Raw genomic sequence first — 21,526 nt, forward strand, 5'->3', positions numbered from 1 at the left:
AAAGCAAATGCAGGAAAACCTTCTTGTACATCGCTAAATGACGCTTATTTTATTTCACTCAAGAAACCTCTCTTAATATTTTTTTTTATTATTATTAAATACACGTATCTCTGTACACAATGGGGGATTCCAAAGCACCTGTGAAGGCAGTCTGTGCAGCATTAACATGTGCGCTCCATTGCGCGCAACCTAAGAGATAAACGGGAACAAACACTTCTTTATTTCATGCACACGCACGCATACACACACACACACACACCAAAGCCATTTTTCATTAATTACAGAGTCGTCTCTTCTGTACAGAGTCTTCAGTGAAATGTAAAAGGAATAATGAGGTGCAACCCTTGCCTTATATGTATCAACATTTCTTTTTTTCTGCACCGCCTTTTCCCTTTTTTTTTTTTCACATTGACAGTCTATGTACAAATGTGTGACTATGGAGTGCCACCTTGCTCATCCGTCTCCAGTCTTTGGGATGGTCTGAAAAGAAAAGACAAGATTTAAAAAAGCAGGAAGCATGTCAAATTCTAAAACTTTTGAATGATGAATCAAAAAGTGTCCCATTCGATGCAGTCATCGAAACAGTCCTAAAGAAAAGATGCAGATATGGATAGTTCATGGAGTCTCACACTTAATTTATCACTAGTTAGCTACAATAAATTAAAGGGACTGACAACCAATTTTTATGGTACATGTTTTCTTCAGTGCAATGGTAAGCTTACCACTCAATGTCTAATCACGGAATGGTAACGTGGAAGACGCCGCATAACTTTTATAGGCTGAATTTATCGATATTCGGTGACTGTGAAGTCATATACACAACACGTGCTGCAAACAGTGGGAGGTGAGTGTGACAGCAGTTTGTGTTTGTGTGCTGTGATTTGCTGAGCATGCGTGCACTCCGTGCGCATCCGCCGCGGCTCGACATGTTCCACTAGTTGCTGCGAAGGCAGCGCCACTTTTTTGCGTCAACTCCTTTTACCTCGTGAACAGCAGAAAATAGAGCGGGGATGGATAATAATATACCCACTTTAATTTTGAGCACTAATTATGGTGCGCATGAAAGCATCAGACTACGTACAGGAAACGAGTGACTCCATATGGCAGCATCAAGGCCCTTCCGCTAGGCTGCACGACATACCGGTTTCTTGCGACTTTTAAACGCAATTTAAAAATATAATACTACTACTCGAATTGGGAAAATGATACTTGAATCTGTCACTATAATTCACGGTCTTCATTTCCACCAGGATCTAATCACACGTTCTGACCAGTTGCTGGTCCCTTTAACTTAAAAAACCAGCAAAGGTTCAGACACTCACAGATGCATGATTCCACTCGATCACCCACACGAAGCGCCGCCGCTCAATCCGTCGGAGGTCACGCATCCAACGAAGACTGCCCCTTGGCGGAGCTGTCAAGTGGCGACTCGCGGCTGGCAGGTATCTCTCGCGCCGACGATGGTGGTGGTGGCAGCGGTAAGCTGGGAATGGTGATGGCCACCTGAGATGACGCGGGGCCTTCGCCCGAGGGGCCCGGCTTTGGGTGGTGCTGCGGGGTGCCCAGAGAGGGCGCCGCCGTCGTGCTACTGCTGGCCGTCGACGACTGGTCCTCGTCGGAGAGGAGCGGCCACTGCTGCTCCACCTTGGTCAGCCTCTCGCTCAGTGCGCGCAGTGCTATTTGCCTGCACGTCAGGATACATAGTTTGTTTATTTGTCGTTTTCAATGCGTAAGCGTTTCGGCGAGACGACAAGTTGGGCCAGTTGGTTAGGGTTCATCTTGAACATCGTTATAGCACAACACTAGTCGCGGACAAAGGGAAGGAAAATGTACAACATGGCACTTACTCTCAACTGATATTTTACTGATATGTGAAACATAGGTATGTACCAAGTACAGGACACAAAGGCACATCAAGGCAGCATTATCAAAATTATACAGAATCAAGACTGGCAAAGGTGACTAAATTCCTTGTCACGAAGAGCGACTGACGGTTCAAGGATACCTGTCTTGTCCCTAATTGTTATATTGTAGGCCTCAGAAATTTCTCTTTGTCAATTGGCTCACATGTTTAAAAATGCGGGTCATGCGGTTGTCGTCCCATTTTTGACAAAACCACCGCCATATCCGCCAGAAATGGCGGTGGTTTTGAGCATTGCTAGCCTTGTTTTAGGCCTGTATTGACCACTTGATTTTGATCGTGATCACACCACACGAGATCTATGGATGGACGATAAGCCAGGCTTTTAAAACGCTACGCACTTGAAAGAAAACAGAGGAATGAAAGGAAAGAAATAGAAGCACTCTTTTCCTTTCATGACTGTTTTATATCATTTTACAACTTTTGCGCTACTAGATCACGTTTAGCAAACACCAACTCACCCAAGAAGTACTCCAGAAGTACATTAACGATGTTGCAAGAATAAAATAGCGTTACGAGGTAGTAAACGGAACACAGCACTAACGCGAGGGTCAGAGAAAGAAAAATGGTGATACAAACGCTGCCTTGCAACTGAAACAGAAAAAAAAGCAAACAAAGATCACACACAAAAATAACAAAGAAAGCTACACCTCAGCGAAAAGCTAATATCACATGTGTGACATTGTCAGTGAACACACCGCCTGTAATAATCTATCGGCGTAATGATATTCTGAATGTTCTGAGCACAGCAATTCCTTGCTCACACTTGTCGTGGGCAAATAAAATCTCAGTCGTTAGACTGCATCTGTGTTGTCATTCCCTTTCTTTGTCTCTCGTGTTGTCTTGTTTTATTCACTACCACGAGCCACATCAAACCAGTCCAATCTGCAATCATAAGACATCAGTGAAACATGGTACTACTTTGAATGTACAAACATATTTTGCAACAGCGTTAAAAGAACCCTGAACTGTTTGGTAATGCAAGCTTATCTTGTACAGCAATATTTCCTTGTCTTTATTGCAGATAATCCCGGTATATTAAGTCTTGTCATTCCGGTCTGCCGGAATGACAAGACTGAATTAATTAGTACGTGTTCCGGAAGAGAGGCAGCTCCGCCTGTCCAAACGTAGAAACAGCTGCTTCATTAAAATTTATGGAAGAGGACAGACAGGATAAAAAGAAAAAATAATAAAGGAATGCACCATCTGTTTCAAGAGTCCCCAGCCAGTGGTAATGCAGCTGTAGCAATGATGGCAATGCAGCTACTGCGCAATTTTGTACAGCAGTTGTACTAAGTAGCTGCGTACACCAATCTTGGTGTTATCTTCGAGGCCAGTGCTATGCAAAGATTTCATTGGCACAATGCCAGCATCACTGCACGCAACAACAACCCAGCTGTCCTGAGTACTGCATTAGAAGCGCACACGACAAGAGGGAACAGAAGAGGGGACACAGAGTGCTGAGAGGATCAGTGCTCTATGTCCTCTCTTCTGTCTTCTCGTGTCGTTTGCATTGATATGCACTTTTAATCATAAGTATTACAGTATTGCGTGCTCGCGCAGTATCGTACCGGTAGCCAGCACTTGGTATGTAAACTTCAAAGCAAACACTTTACAGGCCTAGCGCAAGTTCCCTTGGCTTGGCTACACCCTTTGGGGCGTCTTTCTTTTGCACAACAAGAATCGTTACCTGACTTGCTCGCATAGTACTATGCCTCCGCTTCAGACCATAAAATGCTTCACATGCATCAACTAGCTCGAATTTCCATTCTATTCTAATAACGTGAGACGAGTCCGGATATCTCTGTACACATTTGAGATGTATAAAAAAGAAGGCACTTTCTGAGTGATTGATTAAAAAAGTAGTGACACAAAAATTCTGCATCTTCTTTTTTCTGTTGCAATATGTAGGTAATGATCCACATACCATGGCTGGAAAGTGCACAACAGTTAATTATTTAGAGACGTTTCTAGAGCGCCCAGTCACAATTATGGTTTCAGAATGCGCCGAGAGAGACGGAACCAGGGTTTTTTTTGTTGTTGTTGTTTTTGTAAACACAGCTAGCCATGTGACAACACAAAGCAGTGACACGTGCTAAGCGTGACAATGCGTGTGCATGAGCCTATTATTACCTTCTCCGCTCTGCGTCCTGAGGATCGGTTCCCGGAAGGTTGATGGTGACAGTGGACGCAGACCCGCTGGACAGGTTGTACTTCCGCGGCGGCTTCCTGCACAGTTTGATCTTCACGAAGAAGTTGAAGATGAGGTTGCTCACCAGGGCGATGGGAGGCTGAAGCACGTTGGGGAAGAAACTGTTGAAGAGAAGAAAAAAAAAAGGACGGAAAGGAACTCAGCTTAACTTTTATAGAACAACTATCCACTCGAAGAAGTGTAAGCTTGGGCATGTTGGTAAGCCACGTCAACCCTTTGAGACGATTAGCACACAATTCTGTACACCACTTGCATTTGCTAGCTGTGTCAACTAATGGCCAAGAAACGGCAAAACACATTGAGGCTTGGATGAACTAGAGCTCCTGACTAGTAAATGTGTATTCACTTAACTTCATTCTGCAGTACACTGCTGCAAATATCACTTTGCTGAAGGTATTACCATGTTCGACCTGCCACTTTCCGTGAGTCGTGCCAAAAGTGTAATTTTTTTTTTTTTTGCTCGAAATGAACATAACCGAAAACAAATGTGCACTATATTTCTACTCTCAGATTAGATTCTATTTATGCAAAAAGAGAATATGATCTACTTCAGGATAAATACATATGTAGTTACAATTTAAGTAGGATTAATTACAAAACACATAAATAAACATGTTATGACATTATATATGTTGCAATAGAATATCGAGCGCCTTGAAATAATGTTAAGTTTGACACAGTTACAGACAGTTCTCCATAGGTGGCGCCTGAAAGGGTTAATTTTAAGTTCGTCATGTTAACCATGTGCGTGTCGCCCCCCTCTCTCTCTTGTCCCTTTTGTGCACTGTAAAATTAACTATTCATTATTAATAAGCACACAGAGTGACAACAGCACTAGTGACAACAGTGCTACATGCACTAGTGTCGGCCACTAGTTTGTCATTGTCACTATGCATGCTGCCTATTTATTGAATTTTTTTTCTGCAGTTTTCTTAGCTGAAAGTATGTGTTCTGAACTAGATATCTTCCGGAATGTTTATATTCCACTTGTGCACCAAAGAAGAGATCCCAGGTGGTTCGTTGCTACAAGTGCTGCCCGATACAATGTAACAATTTATGATGCTCGGTCACATTTAAAAAAAATAATGCACTAATCAAAATTAGCCAATCCCTTGAGATGGCTTAAATGAAGACACGCAGGCTAGCAACAAAGTGTGAGAAGGTGAAGAAATGGAATGGAATCATTACATTACACCAATATCACATTCCTGCGTGATTTTATTGCATGTGTGTTTGTGACACTGGCCAAGTGAACACACTGAATGCTGGTATCAATGGAGACTTTACCCAAATCTGAACGTGCAGGATAGTGCTAACCTTACTGAAACAGTAGCTTCCTTTTTTTACTGCAGAAAAATAATCTACTAATATGGCTTGAATTATTTGTTTGCATAGTGTCCTTTTAAGCATTTGCAAGTTATCCTGTGCTGAACAGGAGTCTTTCCCCCTCAAAAAAAAAAATTATGAAAGAATTGTGAACTATGGCCCACCAATAGCCGAACTAGAATCTATGGGTCTAAAATTCATGGAACTAGACTCCATGGAACTAGAGCTAACCATTCATACTGTGAATGAATGAAAGAAATGTTGCCTGCAAATTCGCGTCTAATGGTAGTCTCAAAAACAGAAACTTCATCTATGAATTCAATTTCTCAGCCTATGTCGCCACACCAATTTTAAATGCTGCAGTGTTAAACGCTGCAATGAAAAATTCCGTTTACATTCCGTGTTTAGCTGGTGCTTACATATCTAATGCTGCCATTTACTTTAAGATGGTTACTGCAAATACAGCGAAGGCAAGCATCGTTAACCAGATCTTTGCACTGTGCGACTTCACACAGCTGTGACAGAGAGATGAGAAGCTGTGATAGAGAGATGAGAAGACTGAGGGGGGAAAGAACGAATAGCGTAATCAATCCGACACAAATGGCAAACAGCGTGACTAAAGGCTGTAAGGGCATGTTTTCCTGCATGCTATCTCGCTTGTTCACATATTGAAGCGTGGTGAAACCGTGGCGGAGCCTAAATCAATCGCACTGACTTCCTACAAGCGTAGTTTCATGATAATCTAGGCTGTAAATGTAGCAGCTGTCTTTGTAATGTCACGAGCGAGCCAATATCGAAACTGCAGGTATGCATACACAGGTGAAACTTCCTTTCAATTGCTTCCTATATAAAAGCAGAGGAAACAGTCTCGTAATAACTTCCTTTTAAAGATAAGCACATAATCGTACGCTGTACCGGACGTCACAGATCTTCCTGCGCTAGAGAGGCTTGTGCCAAACGGAAATAGAAGCTGTGTTCAGTCGAGCGAGTAGCCTTGCTAACAGCGTTTTTCGTAAACATGTTCGCCAAGCCCCGGTAAGAAAGAAGACATCGGCTTGACAAGATGGCAAGCAAACGTGTACGATAGCAGTACCGATCGAGAGACAGATAAGACGCGCGCGCGTACCACACCCCCGCGTAGTTGTGTCATCACCGTCACATGTCACCGGCACACGTAACTTCGTTTCCTCAAGGTTAACAGCTCACCTAGCAAACGTGAAGTGGTCCGCCATGTCACCCTTGCTTCCGTTGCTGTGGTGTTGGTAAAAGCGTAGGTACACCCACGAAGAAAGCATTCCCGAGACAAACATCACGGGGTAGGTGCCCCTGAGCACCTGGCAAGCCCAGAGTATGATCGAGGCGAGAAGTACGGTTAGGGGAACGTTGCGGTTTCGGATCTTGCCGAACGGCAGTGGCACCAGTACGTGGTCGGGCATGATTTGCTTGACGGCGACCATGACGGCTGCGCAGTAGCCCGCGAGGCCGTGTATTCGCACTGCGAACAGGTAGTCCGGGTTCCAGGTGACCGAATACAGCACTATGTAATACGCGACGGAGAGGAAGGCGACGCTAGTGTTGACGATGGCGAAGAAGGTGAGCATCTCGATCGCGCCCCACAGGGGCTCGATCAGCTTGCCGCAAAGCCCCACCGTGACTATGTCCGCAATCACCATCCACACGCTGTTCTCGAAGAACGCGTGAGTGAACGCAGTCCATATCCAAAAGCTGGGCGGTATGATGTAGCCCGGCGTGACGCTGATGGCCCGCGAAGCAACCTGGCTGTAGGAGAGGAAGTAGCAGAGGAACACGGCCAGGCTGAGCACTTTGACGACCGCGCTGCACGTCTGCAACGCGGCCAGGAACTGCTGTCGCAGGTACGGCAGGTTTCGCTGCACCACCGTGGAAGCGGCCATCTTCTTGGCTGCCATGTCTGTTTTCCCCCCTCCCTCCGCAGGAGAAGAGACCGGAAGACGCGTCAGAGGAAGCGGCAAGATCCGGATGTGACGCTTGTGTTAAAACGGTAGACATCATAGAGGGATAACGAAGCAAACTCATAGAGGTATCGCATAGGGTTAGTTACCCACACCGCAGTACCCCCTTAAGATGAGTTTAAAGAAAATCCTTCTACGAAACTCCTACCATTGCATAGATAACTGGAGTTTAGTAACTTCATCATCCCTCAACTAGACAATGGGACCACTTGTATTGGGCCCACTCTCATAGAGCAATTAACTCAATGATGGTGTCCCAAAACATTTTCTCACAAACACATGACAGAGCCTGCAAATGTCTAAAAGTTCTGAAGTGTGGAATGTAGCTCCACTACTTCATGGAATGCTTTGTCATGCCAACAAGACCAAGCTTGGCAAATTCTTCTAATGTGGCATTATCTCCTGGTGGACGTGTGTCCTCTGTGCTAAAGGAAAGATGCATGCGTTTTAAAACCACGCATTGGTTTTACGTTCAGTTTATTCATTTGCTTGAGGTGGTGGGCATGGGAAATTCTGTAGGTTTCCAGTTTGTTGGCATCCGGTGAAGGAGAGTGCGATTTATTACAAATGTCTGTCACCTGATTTAATGACCTGTGATAAAAAGCATTCGTCGTGTCTGGAGCATTCATTTCAAGAATGCTCAGGCTACTCTCGTGAGGTACATCAGTCAGTGATGTGCACTTCCAATGGCCGACATTGTGAACCGTGTTTTAACTCAACTGTGGCTTGCAAACTGTGTCAGGCTGATCGAACCGCATTTTGTCTCAGCGTCTTTCTTTTGAGAACCTCAACTTTTCTCGTCAAATAAAAGAATCTTGTTTACGCTAGTTGCTAGAGGAAGTCCACACACTCACAGATGAAAACAAGCAACATTATTTTATTTACAGTGTTAGGAGGCAAGACAATGTCTAGTCCCCAATGGCAAACTTGCCCATTTGCACACAACACAATGCGCACAGACTGACATATGCTTGTAGACTGACTAGTGAAGTTCGCGTGAAATAATTTACATTTAAAAGCTTGCAGAGGATGGACGTTAACTAACAGCTTAGCTGGGTAGGTTTCCCCACTACATAACAAAAGTACAAGAGTTGTGCAGGAGTAATTAAGTACGTTGTGGTTGTAAAAGATTACGTCGTGAAGTGACAAATCAAGGCGGCACAATCGTGTCGCAGGTGGTACTCAATTCATTATTTGTACAAACAGTTATCTTATAATGTACATATCGCTCTAACATAAACAACTATTTCCATAGGAAACCACACATACAATCACAAGCGCTCGGCTTCGGTGAGAAATTTCTTCAAATCGCTTGCCTAGCATTTACGACCAACACTCCTAATCTCAAAATGTAACAAAACGAATAAAAAATTTGCCGTAGCCAGTCTTACGGTAGAGACCATTCGCTCGGATCGCATGCCTTTTTTGTCAAGTCCCGCAAATTATGCGCGTTCGTTAACGCGTCGCCGTCACCACTTTATAGTCAACTGCATCTTTAGCCAGTCGTTGACCCTCTGCATAGGCCCTCGCTTAGTCAGCAGACTTTTGACGGCGGAGTTGAACTTTTCAGAGTTGCGCCTCAGGTACATCTGGGCGTCCTGCTTGAGTTGGTCTAACTTCTCCGCTCGGTTTTCGTCCAGGGTGATCCACTCCGAGAGGTAAGGATTGAAACGGAAGTAGGCGTCTGGAGGAAGCAGGTCTTGAATTGTAGTGTGAACCGCTGAAAAAAATTGTAAAATTTTTTTTTTAGACAGAGTAAAACAAACCTTCCAATGGACCATGCCCTGGCATTATGTCTCTGTTGTGTTATACACAACAACAAATACAACTAAAGCAAGTTTTTTCTTCTTCTGCATGGTAGCCTCGTACAGCAACACCGTAACGTAAGAGGGGGATTGATTGAGGGCTCGTTTCATTTTGTTAGCCACAACCTAATGAAATCACCAGACAATGAAGCTAAGGACATTACTTGTATGTTTTAACTGTAGTATAGTCATTATGACATAAATGGAAAAGAACTAAAGTGGATGAAAAATCAACTTGCCGCAGGCAGGGACCGAACCTCTAACATTCGAATAACACGACCGATGCTCTACCAATTGAGCTACAGCAACGGTCACTTTCCCACCCAATTTATTGATCATTTATGTTTGTGTAATCCTGACAGTGTTAGCCAACGCTGCTCGCAGCCATGACGGCGAGTGTGGAGCATCCTTTTGTTGCCAGCTGGCATCATGTAGCATGTGGTCCTATCACGTGCGTCTTTCCCTCAAAACATCAGTTCCTTGTGCGCACAATACGGCATGCCCTTGAAGACACTACACCTCCATAGAAATCCAATCAAGGTAGAAGTTGAGGGGAAGATGTAGGCTTCACCTGATGAGAAATCACTGAGCAGCGAAATGTCGCTAGAGCTAACGCTTCGTCTAGAGGACGAAGACGATTCCTCTCATTGAAAATTTTGGCTCTAGTGGTATTCCCTGTCCAACAATTTCTCGTCGCTTCTGCCTCCACGGGAAACATCTACAGTGGCCGTGCTTTGTGGAAGCCAAAGGGCTTAGAATTAGGTTCGTCCGTAAATATGAACATTAATCTACACTCTGTGGTCATCGTCATCAGCCTGACTACGGCCACTGCAGCGCAAAGGCCTCTCCCATGCTTTGCCAATCAACCCGGTCCTGTGCTTGCCGCGGCCACATGTGCCCGCAAATTCCTAATCTCATCTGCCCACCTAACTTCCTGCCGCCCCCTCGCGCACTTGCCTTCTCTTGGAATCCAGTCTGCTACTCTTAATGACCTGCAGTTACCTTGCCTTCGCGCTACATGCCCTGCCCATGCCCATTTCCTCTTCTTGATTTCGACTAAGATGTCCTTAAACACCCGTTTGTTCCCTGACCCATTCTGCTCCGTTCTAGTCCTCTCTCTGTGGTACATTTGGTCATCTGTGTTGCTGCGACAAAACGCACCTTCGGTGTCGGTGGCACTGTCGATGACCTTGAGAATCTTCTTTTTGAGTGACGTGAAGCCCTGGTCCTGCTCCTTGACTTCCGGGATGAAGCGGCCTCCCCCCAGCGACACCACGCACTGGATCGACTCGTTGGGCCACAGAAGCTTGGCCTCGTGGATCGCCACGGCTGTCGGGTTGTTGCACATCAGGCCACCGTCCTGCGAGACACAAAGCAGCAGCAGCCACTCGCTCACACTCACGTCTATTCGCACTCCAAGGCACTCGCTCCACATTCAGAATCACCTCTACTCACGCTCACAGGTACTCGCTCACATCCAGTGACACCCGCCGATGCTCACTCGCACTGACACAACTGCATATGAGTTCTGGGGAATTCCACAAGGTGGCAGAAGAGTTATGCAAGGGGAAACTGACAGCTACACGTTTGCCAAGCCACAAGGAAATCCACACGAATTTCTTAGAAAGAAAGCTTCTTAGTTGCCAAAAAATTTGTTTTGGTCCAGGGATTAAACCCGGGACCAACGCCTTTCCAGGACGGTTGCTCTACCAATTGAGCTATATAACCAGGAAGTTAGCAATTAGCAGCGAATTAATTGACAACTTGAAGCGTATGTACACAGAATACTGCAAATCAGTTTTGCGGAATCCTGCAAGGTGGCAGAAGGGTTAAGTGTCCATGTGCTGTGTCTATGCGCCTCAACTTGTCGCACTGCCGATTGCAAGCGTCTCGGTTAGCTCGATCGGTAGAGTGACCACCCCAGAAGGGTGTTGGTCCCGCTTCGATACCCTCACCAAAATGAATTTTTCGGCAACTAAGAGGCTTTCTTTCCGAGAAATCGGAATGAATTTCCTTGTGGCTTCATGCGACAAATGGGTGGTTGTCAGTTTGCCTTTTCTTAACCCTTCTGCTACCTTGTGGGATTCCGCAGAACTGGTCTGCAGTATAAGTGTAGGCTTTATCAAAAGATAGGTTTAACAAGGCGCGTGCAACAAGATACATCTGGATGTAGACAAGTAGCTATTTCGACACGCACATACCTGGTGCACGAAGCCGTCGAGGTCGTACTCCTCAAAGTACCCCGGTGCAGCACCCGATGCCCGGATTGCCTGCCACATCTTGTACTTGCAGCTGCCGTAATAGTGCGACTCCACTCGGTGGGGTAGGTTGTAGTTGCGGAAGATGTACGGCTTCAGAGTTGGCTGATTCACGGCCACTGATATGGCTCCCACCTGCGAAATCAATGCTTTTGGTTCCACCCTCATTTGATTTCTCGAAACCGCCTGGAAACGGGGGCACAACAGGACATTATAGAAACAAGGGAATAGTCAGGTGTACATTGGCTTTGTGTACGTTGGTATGCTACATTAAACAACAGTAAAACAACAAAGCTTTCAGTCCATACACAAGACATCCAGACCCCCAGTTCTGACACCCAGACTCCAAGTCCCAGACACCCAGTTCCGACTCCCGTACTCCCAATTTCAGAATTCCGTGTCCTGGGTCCCAGACTACCAGTTCCAATTCCCAGTTCAGACTCCCAGACTCAGTTCCAGAATCCCTGCTCTGGCTCCCAGTTCCAATCCGCCTTTTTCATGATTCCACGATGCATGCGCTCTTACCCTAGCGGAAAAGTCGCGAAACGTCTCTCCATCTCGGAGGCTTTCCTTCTGGCGATACCGGTTGTCCGAGCCCCTACCAAAACGACAGAAGGCAGCACAGGGCCGGATTCCCTATTCCCGCTCCCAGACTTTCGAGAATCTCTGCTCTGGCTCCCAGTTCAGACTCTCAGTTTCAGAATCCCTGCTCTGGCTCCTAGTTCCAATTCTCAGTTCACTCCCAGACTCTCGGTTCCAGAACGGCATGTTCTGTCTCCCTGACTGCCATCTGCCGCTCCCAGACTCCCATTTCCAACCCCGAGACTATAAGTTGTTTCACGGACAACAGTGATACTCTGAACCTCGCACGGCAAGTCAGACCTAGTCATTGGCATTTCACCACCACTGCAACCAATGCAAGAGTTTTGTGAAGTTAAGCCTAACTGACCATTAAACTTTCCAGCATGTTGCGAGAAACTGCAAATGTGAGGGCACACGATAATACAGTGTCACTAGCACTTCCACCTCTAACGCAATACTATCAAGATGTTACTGCATTGAAACAGTGTGAAAACAGGATGAAGGCTAAGGAACATAGATCACAAGCTGTGCTTCTTAGCCTTCATCCTGTTTCTGCGCCATTTCAACGCAGTAACATGTACCAACTGGCCCTTCAAGATACCCTTCTGCAATTTATCAAGATGTTCCACGCTCTCTTATTTTTACAATGTCTCACCTTAGGACTGCTCGAACTCCTTGTCGTCTCCAACAAGGTCTTCTCGTCAAACACTCGCCTGGTAGAACAAGGGGAAAAAAAAAGAGGCATACTATATGGATGGCCTCCAGAACATGCCATAATGAAGATGCAGCAATTAACTGTAATTACTCAGGGATTCTGCATTTTGCCTTTACTGAAATCAGCCACTGTGGCTTGGAATTGAACCTGTGACCTCACACTCATCTACGGAAATCTATGGCCACTGAATCAGCGCTCAATGTCCTTAAAATTAGGCTACAGCAACAAATTTTAACTTTGGCCAAACTTATGAGTGAGTAGTATATATGACTGGTAATGGCACAGCTTTCTCGTTAGCAGCCTTCAAATAGCATCTAAGGCAGGTTATGTGTACAAATGGTGGTCATCGCTATGACGCAGAGGCAGGTCTCCAAGATCTTGCAGCGTCCCCTTTTCTTGGAGGTCACATTGAGCAGCTTTGTCATTTAAGCTTTGTCAAATGTCAAGTTTTGCATTTGAGCTGCTCTACATGTAGACTCTATGAAACTGGGCTTTTCATGGTGTCTAATGCCTCGTTGCAATTTCTGATTAAGCACCTTTACTCGTCCAAGGTTTCCACTCATCCTATAGGCCTGCACCGATATCTCTTAAGAGAGAAGTCCTTATCATCATTATCATCATCATCTGACCTACCAGGGTGGTCTAGTGCTTATGGTGCTTGACTGCAGAATTCAAGGTCGTGGGATCAAATCTTGGCCATGGCGGCCGCATTTTGAAGAAGGCAAAATGCTAGAGGCCCGTGTGCTTAGATTTCAGTGCACGTTAAAGAAGCCCATATTGCCCATCTCTTGGAATCAACTTCGTCCTTTGAGCTGACCATTGGTAATCTGTCCTTCGCATTATGTGACATGCATAGGCCCACTTTCTCTTAAAGGGACACTAAAGAGATAAATGATTTTTCTCATATTAGTAAACTGCTCTTTCATGATACCAAAAACACCATACTTGGCGTGAGAAGGCGCTTGGTAAGCGAGAAAACGCGCAAAAGTAAATTGCAGGTGGCGACGCTGCATTGGAATTCTCGTACCAAATGCCGTGACATCATAGATTTTGACGGCATCTACCAAGCCCTACGCAGTTCTTAATCGGTAAAGATGAAGTGCATTGTCCTCTGAGGGGGCCATGGACTTGACATACCAAGTTTCAGGAAATTTCGTTGAGCCAATATCATCCAAATACGAAAAGTTCGCTTTGACATCCGTGACGTCACACGTGGAGATTTTGGCATAAAATTTTAAAATTATACTTTGACCTTGATTTGCTCCTCTATTAATAGACGTATGATGGTGAAATTAATGACAATAGAGTTCTCGGAGTATAATTTATCAATGTAAACCGATTCATTGTTCCACTTTAGTGTCCCTTTCCTGTCAGCTAGAATGTTGGCTACCCATGTTTGTTTTCTAATCCACTCTGTTCTCTTCCCTTAATGTTACGCGCATAGTAATTATACGTAAATAAAATACTTTTTTCTCTTTCACAAATGCAGGCACTTCTACCATTTACATGAGTAAGCGATGTCATCATGAGGTCCTACAGTACACCGATCGGGCCCTAAACGCGCCATCAGCTAGGAATGTTGATGTCATCGCACGCACTTGAGGGCTTCAGTCCAGTACGAGGTGTCGTAGTAGGCGTGACTCCACACCAGGCGCCCCGTGCCCCACCAGGCGTTCTGGGAGAACACCTCGAGGCTCATCTTGCGGTACAGCAACTCACACCGGTCCAGCGAGGTGTGCAGGCCGCCTAGCAGGTAGCCGAGGATGGCACCCGTGCTTACGCCGGCCACGTAGTCGAACAGCTCGTGCACTCGCCTGCCCGTGCAGAGCTCCAGCTGCCGTAGAAACTCGATGGCCAGGATGCCTCTGCGACAGCGTAGGTAAGACCACCAAATTGCAATCTGTTCCACTGGAGTAATCCAAAATAACATATCTTTTCTCCAGGTGTTCTTACCTATGCACAGTCGTGAGTAATATGAAAGGGAACAACATGTTCGTGTTTAAGCAATGACTACTCGTGATCAGTGGCATAGCCAAAAGGGTGTATTGAAGTGTTCAAGCCTCCCAAGATATTTATGTTCTGTGTGCATATCAGTTAATGAATCAATCAATCACTCAATCTTTATTAGTAACATAATAAGAGGTAAACACAGGTAAATATGCAGAAGGAGGTCCGAAGGTTACACACCAGAGGCGGGACCTCCCATGTTAATACACTAAAAAATTAATAAATCGAACGTGTGATAATAAAAAACTATTTCAACATCCTACACGTAACAAACACAACGTCAAATACTTCAGTGATTACTAATAAACAAACACACACGTCGTACACACACACATACAAACAGATGCACGAACATACATAAAGGGGAGTTGGACACCCTCCAAAATAAATTTCTGGCTACAGCTCTACTTGTGGTGTACAGATACGAATGAGCCGTATTGATCAGCAGAAGCTTGCACCTCCCTTTGACATTTTATGTTATGAATGCTTTTGTTCTCATCAAAAATGTTTAGCCACTGCAGGGCCTCTTCAAGGAACTTCACTGTTCCCATTCATATTGCTCACGACTGTACAGTATGCGCAGAATAAAACGTGTTGATTTTGGGCAAAGTAGTGCTCGTAATTTTGTTTCCACCCTCTTTACTTTGTATACCACACCAGCATAAAATTATATCGCGTACACTCACAGCAAGGACAACACCACGTATACTGTGGCCATTTCGTAGCAACAAGACGTGGTTATTTCGAGCAACTGCGTTTGTTAAGCTTATGAGTTTTGACGTAAGGTTTCATTCCATGAGCACTATACATCAGTGGAGTTTCTGACCAAAGAAAAAGCATGCAGGTACTGTCAAGAACAGTTCTTTTTCTTGTTCAACAGGCTCGGCCACCTCCCATCGCGTCGAGCGTCTCACATTTCGGCTAAAACTGATTAGTATGGGCGACTTTGATGATTAACGGGCTGCTCCGTTTCTCTCGTTAGTGCGTGGACATTTACAGACGTACTGGTCGATACACATGGCCTCCTCGTAATGCATTTTTTTATGGTGCGCAGGCAGTGTGCAGGCTACATGGCGCAAGTAACACAAAAGTGAGTGTTTCAGAGACTACTTACTTTCCGGGGCTACGGTCTGACATAATCCGGCGCTAACTTGCCGAGCAGATCAAGCTTGTAAGAACCACAGTCGAGAATATCACATCCTGTCCATTGCTCTATGTGCGCTACTGGAAGCGTACATCGATAGGCCAGCTCACTTTCACGTTTCCGTCACATATACACTGAAACCTCGATATAACGAAATATCGGTTATAACGAAGTAAGTTAGAAATAGTCTTGCAATACATACAGTGTTAGGAATATACCTTTATAACGAATTTTCGGATATAACAAAGTTATTTTCGTGTATGATGTAACTTCGTTATAATTAGGTTTGAGTATAACCAACCGAACTTGACTGAGCACAACTCGAAAAGCTTACCTCGTGCCTCCGCCATCGATGGAGAGGATGCGCAAGCCCCTTCCGCTTGGCGGATCGACGTAGCCAAGCAGCGCCAGGGTCTCTCGCGCCATGGCGACGACAGAACTGTTGTTGGAGTATTCCCGCATTCGGAGGATGTGGGCGATGGCCCGTTCCTAAAGAAGCGTCCAGCGTACATTTTTTTAAATTTAATATACTGCAGGACCTTCATGGCCCATGCAGGAGTGGGTACACAAATACATGAGAGTACATACATTGCCAAAAACTTATGGTGAAAAATTCAATGCATCGAATGAGGTTCATGGAAGGGCCAATCGTACGGCAACACACAATATCCTTATATAAACTGCTCCAGTGGGAGATAGCTGACCAAACAAGTGAGTGTTCACGAGCGTTAACGCAACTTAATGGTTGGCGGATCGCTCAAGAATGATGTAGTCTCAACGAGTGCTTAGGCAGATCTTGCAGGTAATGAGAATGTGATGTGGGAACAACCATCAGATAATTGGTGATGGAATTTTAGTATGTTTTTTTTTTTTTTGCTACAACTCACGTTCAATCAGACATGGAACTCACCTTCACGAGTACACATAGGCTGCTGGGATAGTTCAGAACGTGGTTGTTGAGCTCCTCCAGTCGCGCCACTTGGGACGCAGGCGATGAGGCCACCACCACCGACTTCAGGAGGACGCGTGCCGTTCGATCAATTTCCACCTAACAAAGTGAAAACAATGCATATGATATAGTTTTGTTTTCTTTTTAACATGTGCTTAAGAGAACAAAAGCGAAGGAATAATAGAAGCTACCAATCGAGGTCAAGTCGGTGACAAGAGCTTGGTATTAAAGTGCGCACATGAATTCTCTGACAATGTCAGTACTTGCTTGATTACACTCCCTCTCATTATATCCTAAATGGCCAATTGCCGTAGAACACGGAACTGTCAACGAAGCACGTGTGTGCCATCATCAGCCACTGTGTACAACTTACACAGTTTCCTTACACCCAATCAATACGAGTGAGTAATGTTCGAGGCAAATTGTGGTCATCAAAATGTACAGCTGGGCGAGTTGCTATGTATCCGTCTTAACGGAAAAAAAAAAAACAGTGTAAAAAAAGACTTGGATGAACAAAGAAAATGACGAAACATGGGTGCCGTCAGCGCTTATGTTTTGTCCTTTCCGTTGCGCATCCGCGTGTTTTTGCTCTGCCTTTTCATTAAGAAGAACTGTCATCAACCGACTTTGGCATCTGGGTTTCAAAAACAGTGTACAGCCACAACTTTCATTAACAACTACACATGCGTTGCTACTAGCAGTTATGTGTTTTCTACAAAATGCATCTGGCTTGGAACGAGCAGCAGCAATTAACTATGAAACTGTGTACGCTTCAGTTTTTTATGGTCACCCATGACGACAAATTCCACGACTCACAGCTCAACACACACAGTCATCTATAACAGCACATTCACTAATTGCTCGCGTATTCGTAGCAAATCATACCAAATGCCAAGTAGCATTCAACATCGTATAAAATGGGGCAGTCTTTATACTTGCACACATGTGCAAAACAGCACTGTGAATTGTGAAGCTAAGCAATGCATGATCAACATCGATGTACTGGTGTATGTGAAATGTGAGAATATAGTGACGTGAACAGCACGTACTTATGAGTCAAACGGCAAACATTGGTCAGGACAACTTAACTTAGAATAACAGAGAGCTGAGCTAGTTGGTCCGTCAGTGCAGCGACCCATCTGTCCTCCTACGTAGGACAGATGGGCCGCTGCATTAACCAGAGATTATTAGAACATAAAAGATCACTAAACGGAGGCTCACCTTCTAATCTATCGTTACATTGTCAAGAGTGTAAATGCACGTCAATATTCAATGAATGTGCAGTTTTGTACCGACATAAGAATAAAGAAACGCGTCTGATGATTGAGGCATGGCATATCGAGAATAGTGGTAGCGCATGCGTGAGCCAACCATCGATTAACTTGCATAAAGATGAAATCAAATGCCTTAACAGTTATCTTTTGCGTAGGCCCCCACGCGTGCTGGATTGATAGGTTCGCCTATTGCATGGGCATGCGCAGATAAGTTTTCGTGCCTTCTTTCTTTTCCGCCGTTGTGCATATATTCAGTTGTTAGTCGGCGCTTGTGGTGTCCTGACTTCTTTCTTGTGTCCGTGTTTGCACGCCCTGTCTTTTTAGAATGACAACCTGACAATTCATTTCCGATTGTACTGCTTTGTGCGCTCTGTCAGTGACCCGAGCAGTGCTTCCTATGCTATCACCACGATCGGTTACTTTGTGAATGTTTGGTGATTACCAAGCAAGTCCTTTCGCCAGATCAGCCATGAAGTCTGTCAAGACCGAGAGTGAAGAACTGTACAGTCACAAGTAAGGAGGCGTGCGTACCTGAGACATCGCTGGAAGCTTGCTCTTAGAGTCCGCAGCAGCAGCTTCCTCCTTCTTCTGCGGCTCGGGCTTTTGGTCTTGCGCAAGTTCCATTTCGGACAGGATCTTGTTCACCTCGGACTCTTGCGCCTTTGCGAATTCCTGCCAGGAAGCTTCACCCTTCGCGGGGTCCTTGACCATAATTTCTCCGGCATCGTCCAGAGACTTGTCCTTCACCAGTTGCACACCAAGCCGCATCATCTGACTGTCTTCGACTCCCTGACCCAGGGTGATGGCCTTACGGAGAAGTTCTCGCCACGAACCAATCTGGCTTCCTGAGGTCAACGCGCGCTTCGTACCTCCAACGTCTGTAGTTCTACCGTCTTCTGCGGTGTAGTTCTGCGATCTGTCCTGCACTTTGAGGTCGCGAGCGCTTGCTTCGTTCTGCAACCTGGGCTGCGTCATCGAAGCGTTGCTACGCAACATAAACGCTATCCTTTGAACGTGAGCGTCCCTGAAAGCAGCTATGCTGTCGAACAACACCCTGGCATTCAACTTGAGGCGTGTCTTGCTCTGAAGACGCTCCAGCGAGTTGGTGAGTTTGGACGTCCAGTACGGGTTTGGCATGGACTTGGAGGTGCTGCTTTGGCGGGCGAGCGTTAGACCAGCGGGCTTCCTTTTAAACCTGAAATGTGCAAAGCATTGATTTTGGGCTAGTCAGTAATCATCCATGTATTCATGATGATAAACAGCGCACATGAGAAGGGATTAGTTGCAAAGAAAACGGGACAGGCACTGACTCGCATATGTTTAATCACATACGATTGGAAAATATATTACGGTGGTACAAAGAACAGGAAAAAAAAGAAAGAATGCGATACACACTACACATGGTTACTTTGCTCCCATCATCCCAATGTGCCATCAAGATATGCTAATTCCATCTCAGATAGCGTAGTCGAAGGCTAGATGATGCATACTGTGCTTTTTCGTGCAATCTATGCTGCCTTGACAACTGACCTCACGTTCACATCTCTATGTTTGTACAGAATCTCTGCGTCATAGAATTCGGTGTACTTGCGGGTCAGCGCCTGTGCCGTTTTCTTTTCAACCAGTTCCTTGTCGTTTGCTCTGTTTAGCATTATGAATCCGTACCAACCAGCCCAGCTTTCCACTTTACCATGCATGTAATTTAGTGAGTTTTTATGTCATTTAGCGCTCAACACATGCGCGCGCGAAAGCACACGCGTTATGAAACCAGCGAAAAAGTGATCGAAACGGTACAAACGCTTTGCTGTCGCACTACAAACAGCTGGAAGGTATGCCTGCACAAGTACTGCAACTATTGCAACACTGCACGCTAAATCGACAAGCTGTGACGCTCGGTGTCGCAGTGCAGCTGTTTTTGTCCACACACGAACACGAGATCAGTGATCCCAGCATATAACGCCGAGCGCGAAAAAAAAAAAAACAGAAAACGACTTCCTCGAAAAACCGCGCAGCCTTCCGACACGTACGCGCATACTGATCCGAGCGAGTTTTCCTGCAACATTCCTGTGATCATGCAGGTACTCAAAAGTTGTACGCACCTTCAGCCCTTTGTTGTTTCGACACAGTGCGGGCGCGAAAGCCGCGCGATATCTCGAGATAAGGAACTCGCCTACGTGACGATCAACACAACGCTCCCTACCCGTAAAAACTAACCGAAACCAGCAAGTATCAGCTGCAGTCGTCAGCTGTGCGCGAACTTCGCGATTTCGAGCGCGCTCGCTAGCTTGCGCAACGAGTGGCCGACTTCCTACGTCTCGGTAAACGCAGAATACTAAACATACTTCGAATAAACGTCGCTTACCTGACGCCTGATGGCCTACGCCAGCCGTAGTAACCGTTGGATCGGGTGATCCAATGTGTCGACCTTCGGGACAACATCATCGCGACTCTCGCACACGGGCGACGTCTTCCTAATCCACACTACGTCGAGTTCGTCAGCTCGGGCGAGTCGGCCGGGATATCTTGTTCCCCATGATTAGCTAATAACTTGCGTATACACGGAGCTTAGCGCAGCTCCTTTCAGCAACAACGCATCCAGCAACACATGACGAGCGAGGGAGTTGGGGGGCTCGCCTGAGGTGCAACTGACGTCACGGCTATCGCCTGATCCCTGCGTCACGTGACCACAACAACTACAATAACAAAAATTGATGATGCAGTGCGCGCGGTCCTGTCTTGTCGCTGGGCGGCTGCAGCTGTCGGTCGTAAAATGTTCTCTAGAAAAAGAAAAAGAAAGAAAGAAAACGTGACTCGTTTGTAGAGTAAGCGTACTGTCATGTGAGAAATGTTAGCAACGCCCTGGCACAATCGCAGCGCTCAGTCATGAGAAAGATTTCGCGCAATTTTTAGAAATTGCCAGATAGTCAATGGCAATGAGTATCCCCATGATAGTTAATCCGTGCCGTAAAACGATATAAAAATATAGTTTTTTATAAGGTCAGTTTTTTACAGCGTATGGCGCCATCTTGTAGCAATAAAATAAGTTTTTATTTCGTTTTAGAACACATATTATTAAAATTTTACATTCTACTCAAAGCAGTAGAGGTCGCCTAACTCGGTGTTATAGAAGTTCAGAAATTGTTTTAATAAAAGGGTTAAATTTTGATGCGAATGCGCAGGCATCGAGCTGGCTAGCAATCCATCCATTCGCAGCTTTCGGTTTTGTGACGTCAGCGCGATATTTCGCTCGACTTTCGTCACGCGCGTCTTAGGTCCCGAACCCATGCCAAAAAATGCGGCACATAGAGCTGCAAGGTTCCGGCATGTTGCAATATGGGCGAT

General features: G+C 45.5%; 2 protein-coding genes across 2 annotated transcripts; both read right to left on the bottom strand.

The window, feature by feature from the left end:
* Nucleotides 1-199: 199 nt before the first annotated feature.
* On the bottom strand, nt 200-7,416 carry LOC119407315 (transmembrane protein 115). The gene is made up of 4 exons (XM_037674231.2): nt 6,666-7,416; nt 4,055-4,234; nt 1,323-1,684; nt 200-480 (listed from the first exon to the last, which is right to left on the bottom strand). The coding sequence occupies exons 1-3, from the start codon at nt 7,385-7,387 to the stop codon at nt 1,381-1,383; spliced, it is 1,206 nt and encodes a 401-aa protein (XP_037530159.1). The 5' UTR covers nt 7,388-7,416; the 3' UTR covers nt 200-480; nt 1,323-1,380.
* Nucleotides 7,417-8,309: 893 nt separating this feature from the next.
* On the bottom strand, nt 8,310-20,843 carry LOC119407313 (calcium-independent phospholipase A2-gamma). The gene is made up of 9 exons (XM_037674225.2): nt 20,547-20,843; nt 18,716-19,379; nt 16,872-17,009; nt 16,296-16,450; nt 14,409-14,675; nt 12,751-12,808; nt 11,457-11,648; nt 10,417-10,615; nt 8,310-9,170 (listed from the first exon to the last, which is right to left on the bottom strand). Exons 1-9 carry the CDS (start codon nt 20,624-20,626, stop codon nt 8,920-8,922), a joined length of 2,004 nt encoding a protein of 667 aa, XP_037530153.1. The 5' UTR covers nt 20,627-20,843; the 3' UTR covers nt 8,310-8,919.
* Nucleotides 20,844-21,526: the final 683 nt, after the last annotated feature.

The sequence above is a fragment of the Rhipicephalus sanguineus genome, chromosome 10 (assembly GCF_013339695.2).
Source record: "Rhipicephalus sanguineus isolate Rsan-2018 chromosome 10, BIME_Rsan_1.4, whole genome shotgun sequence".
Lineage (NCBI taxonomy): Eukaryota > Metazoa > Arthropoda > Arachnida > Ixodida > Ixodidae > Rhipicephalus > Rhipicephalus sanguineus.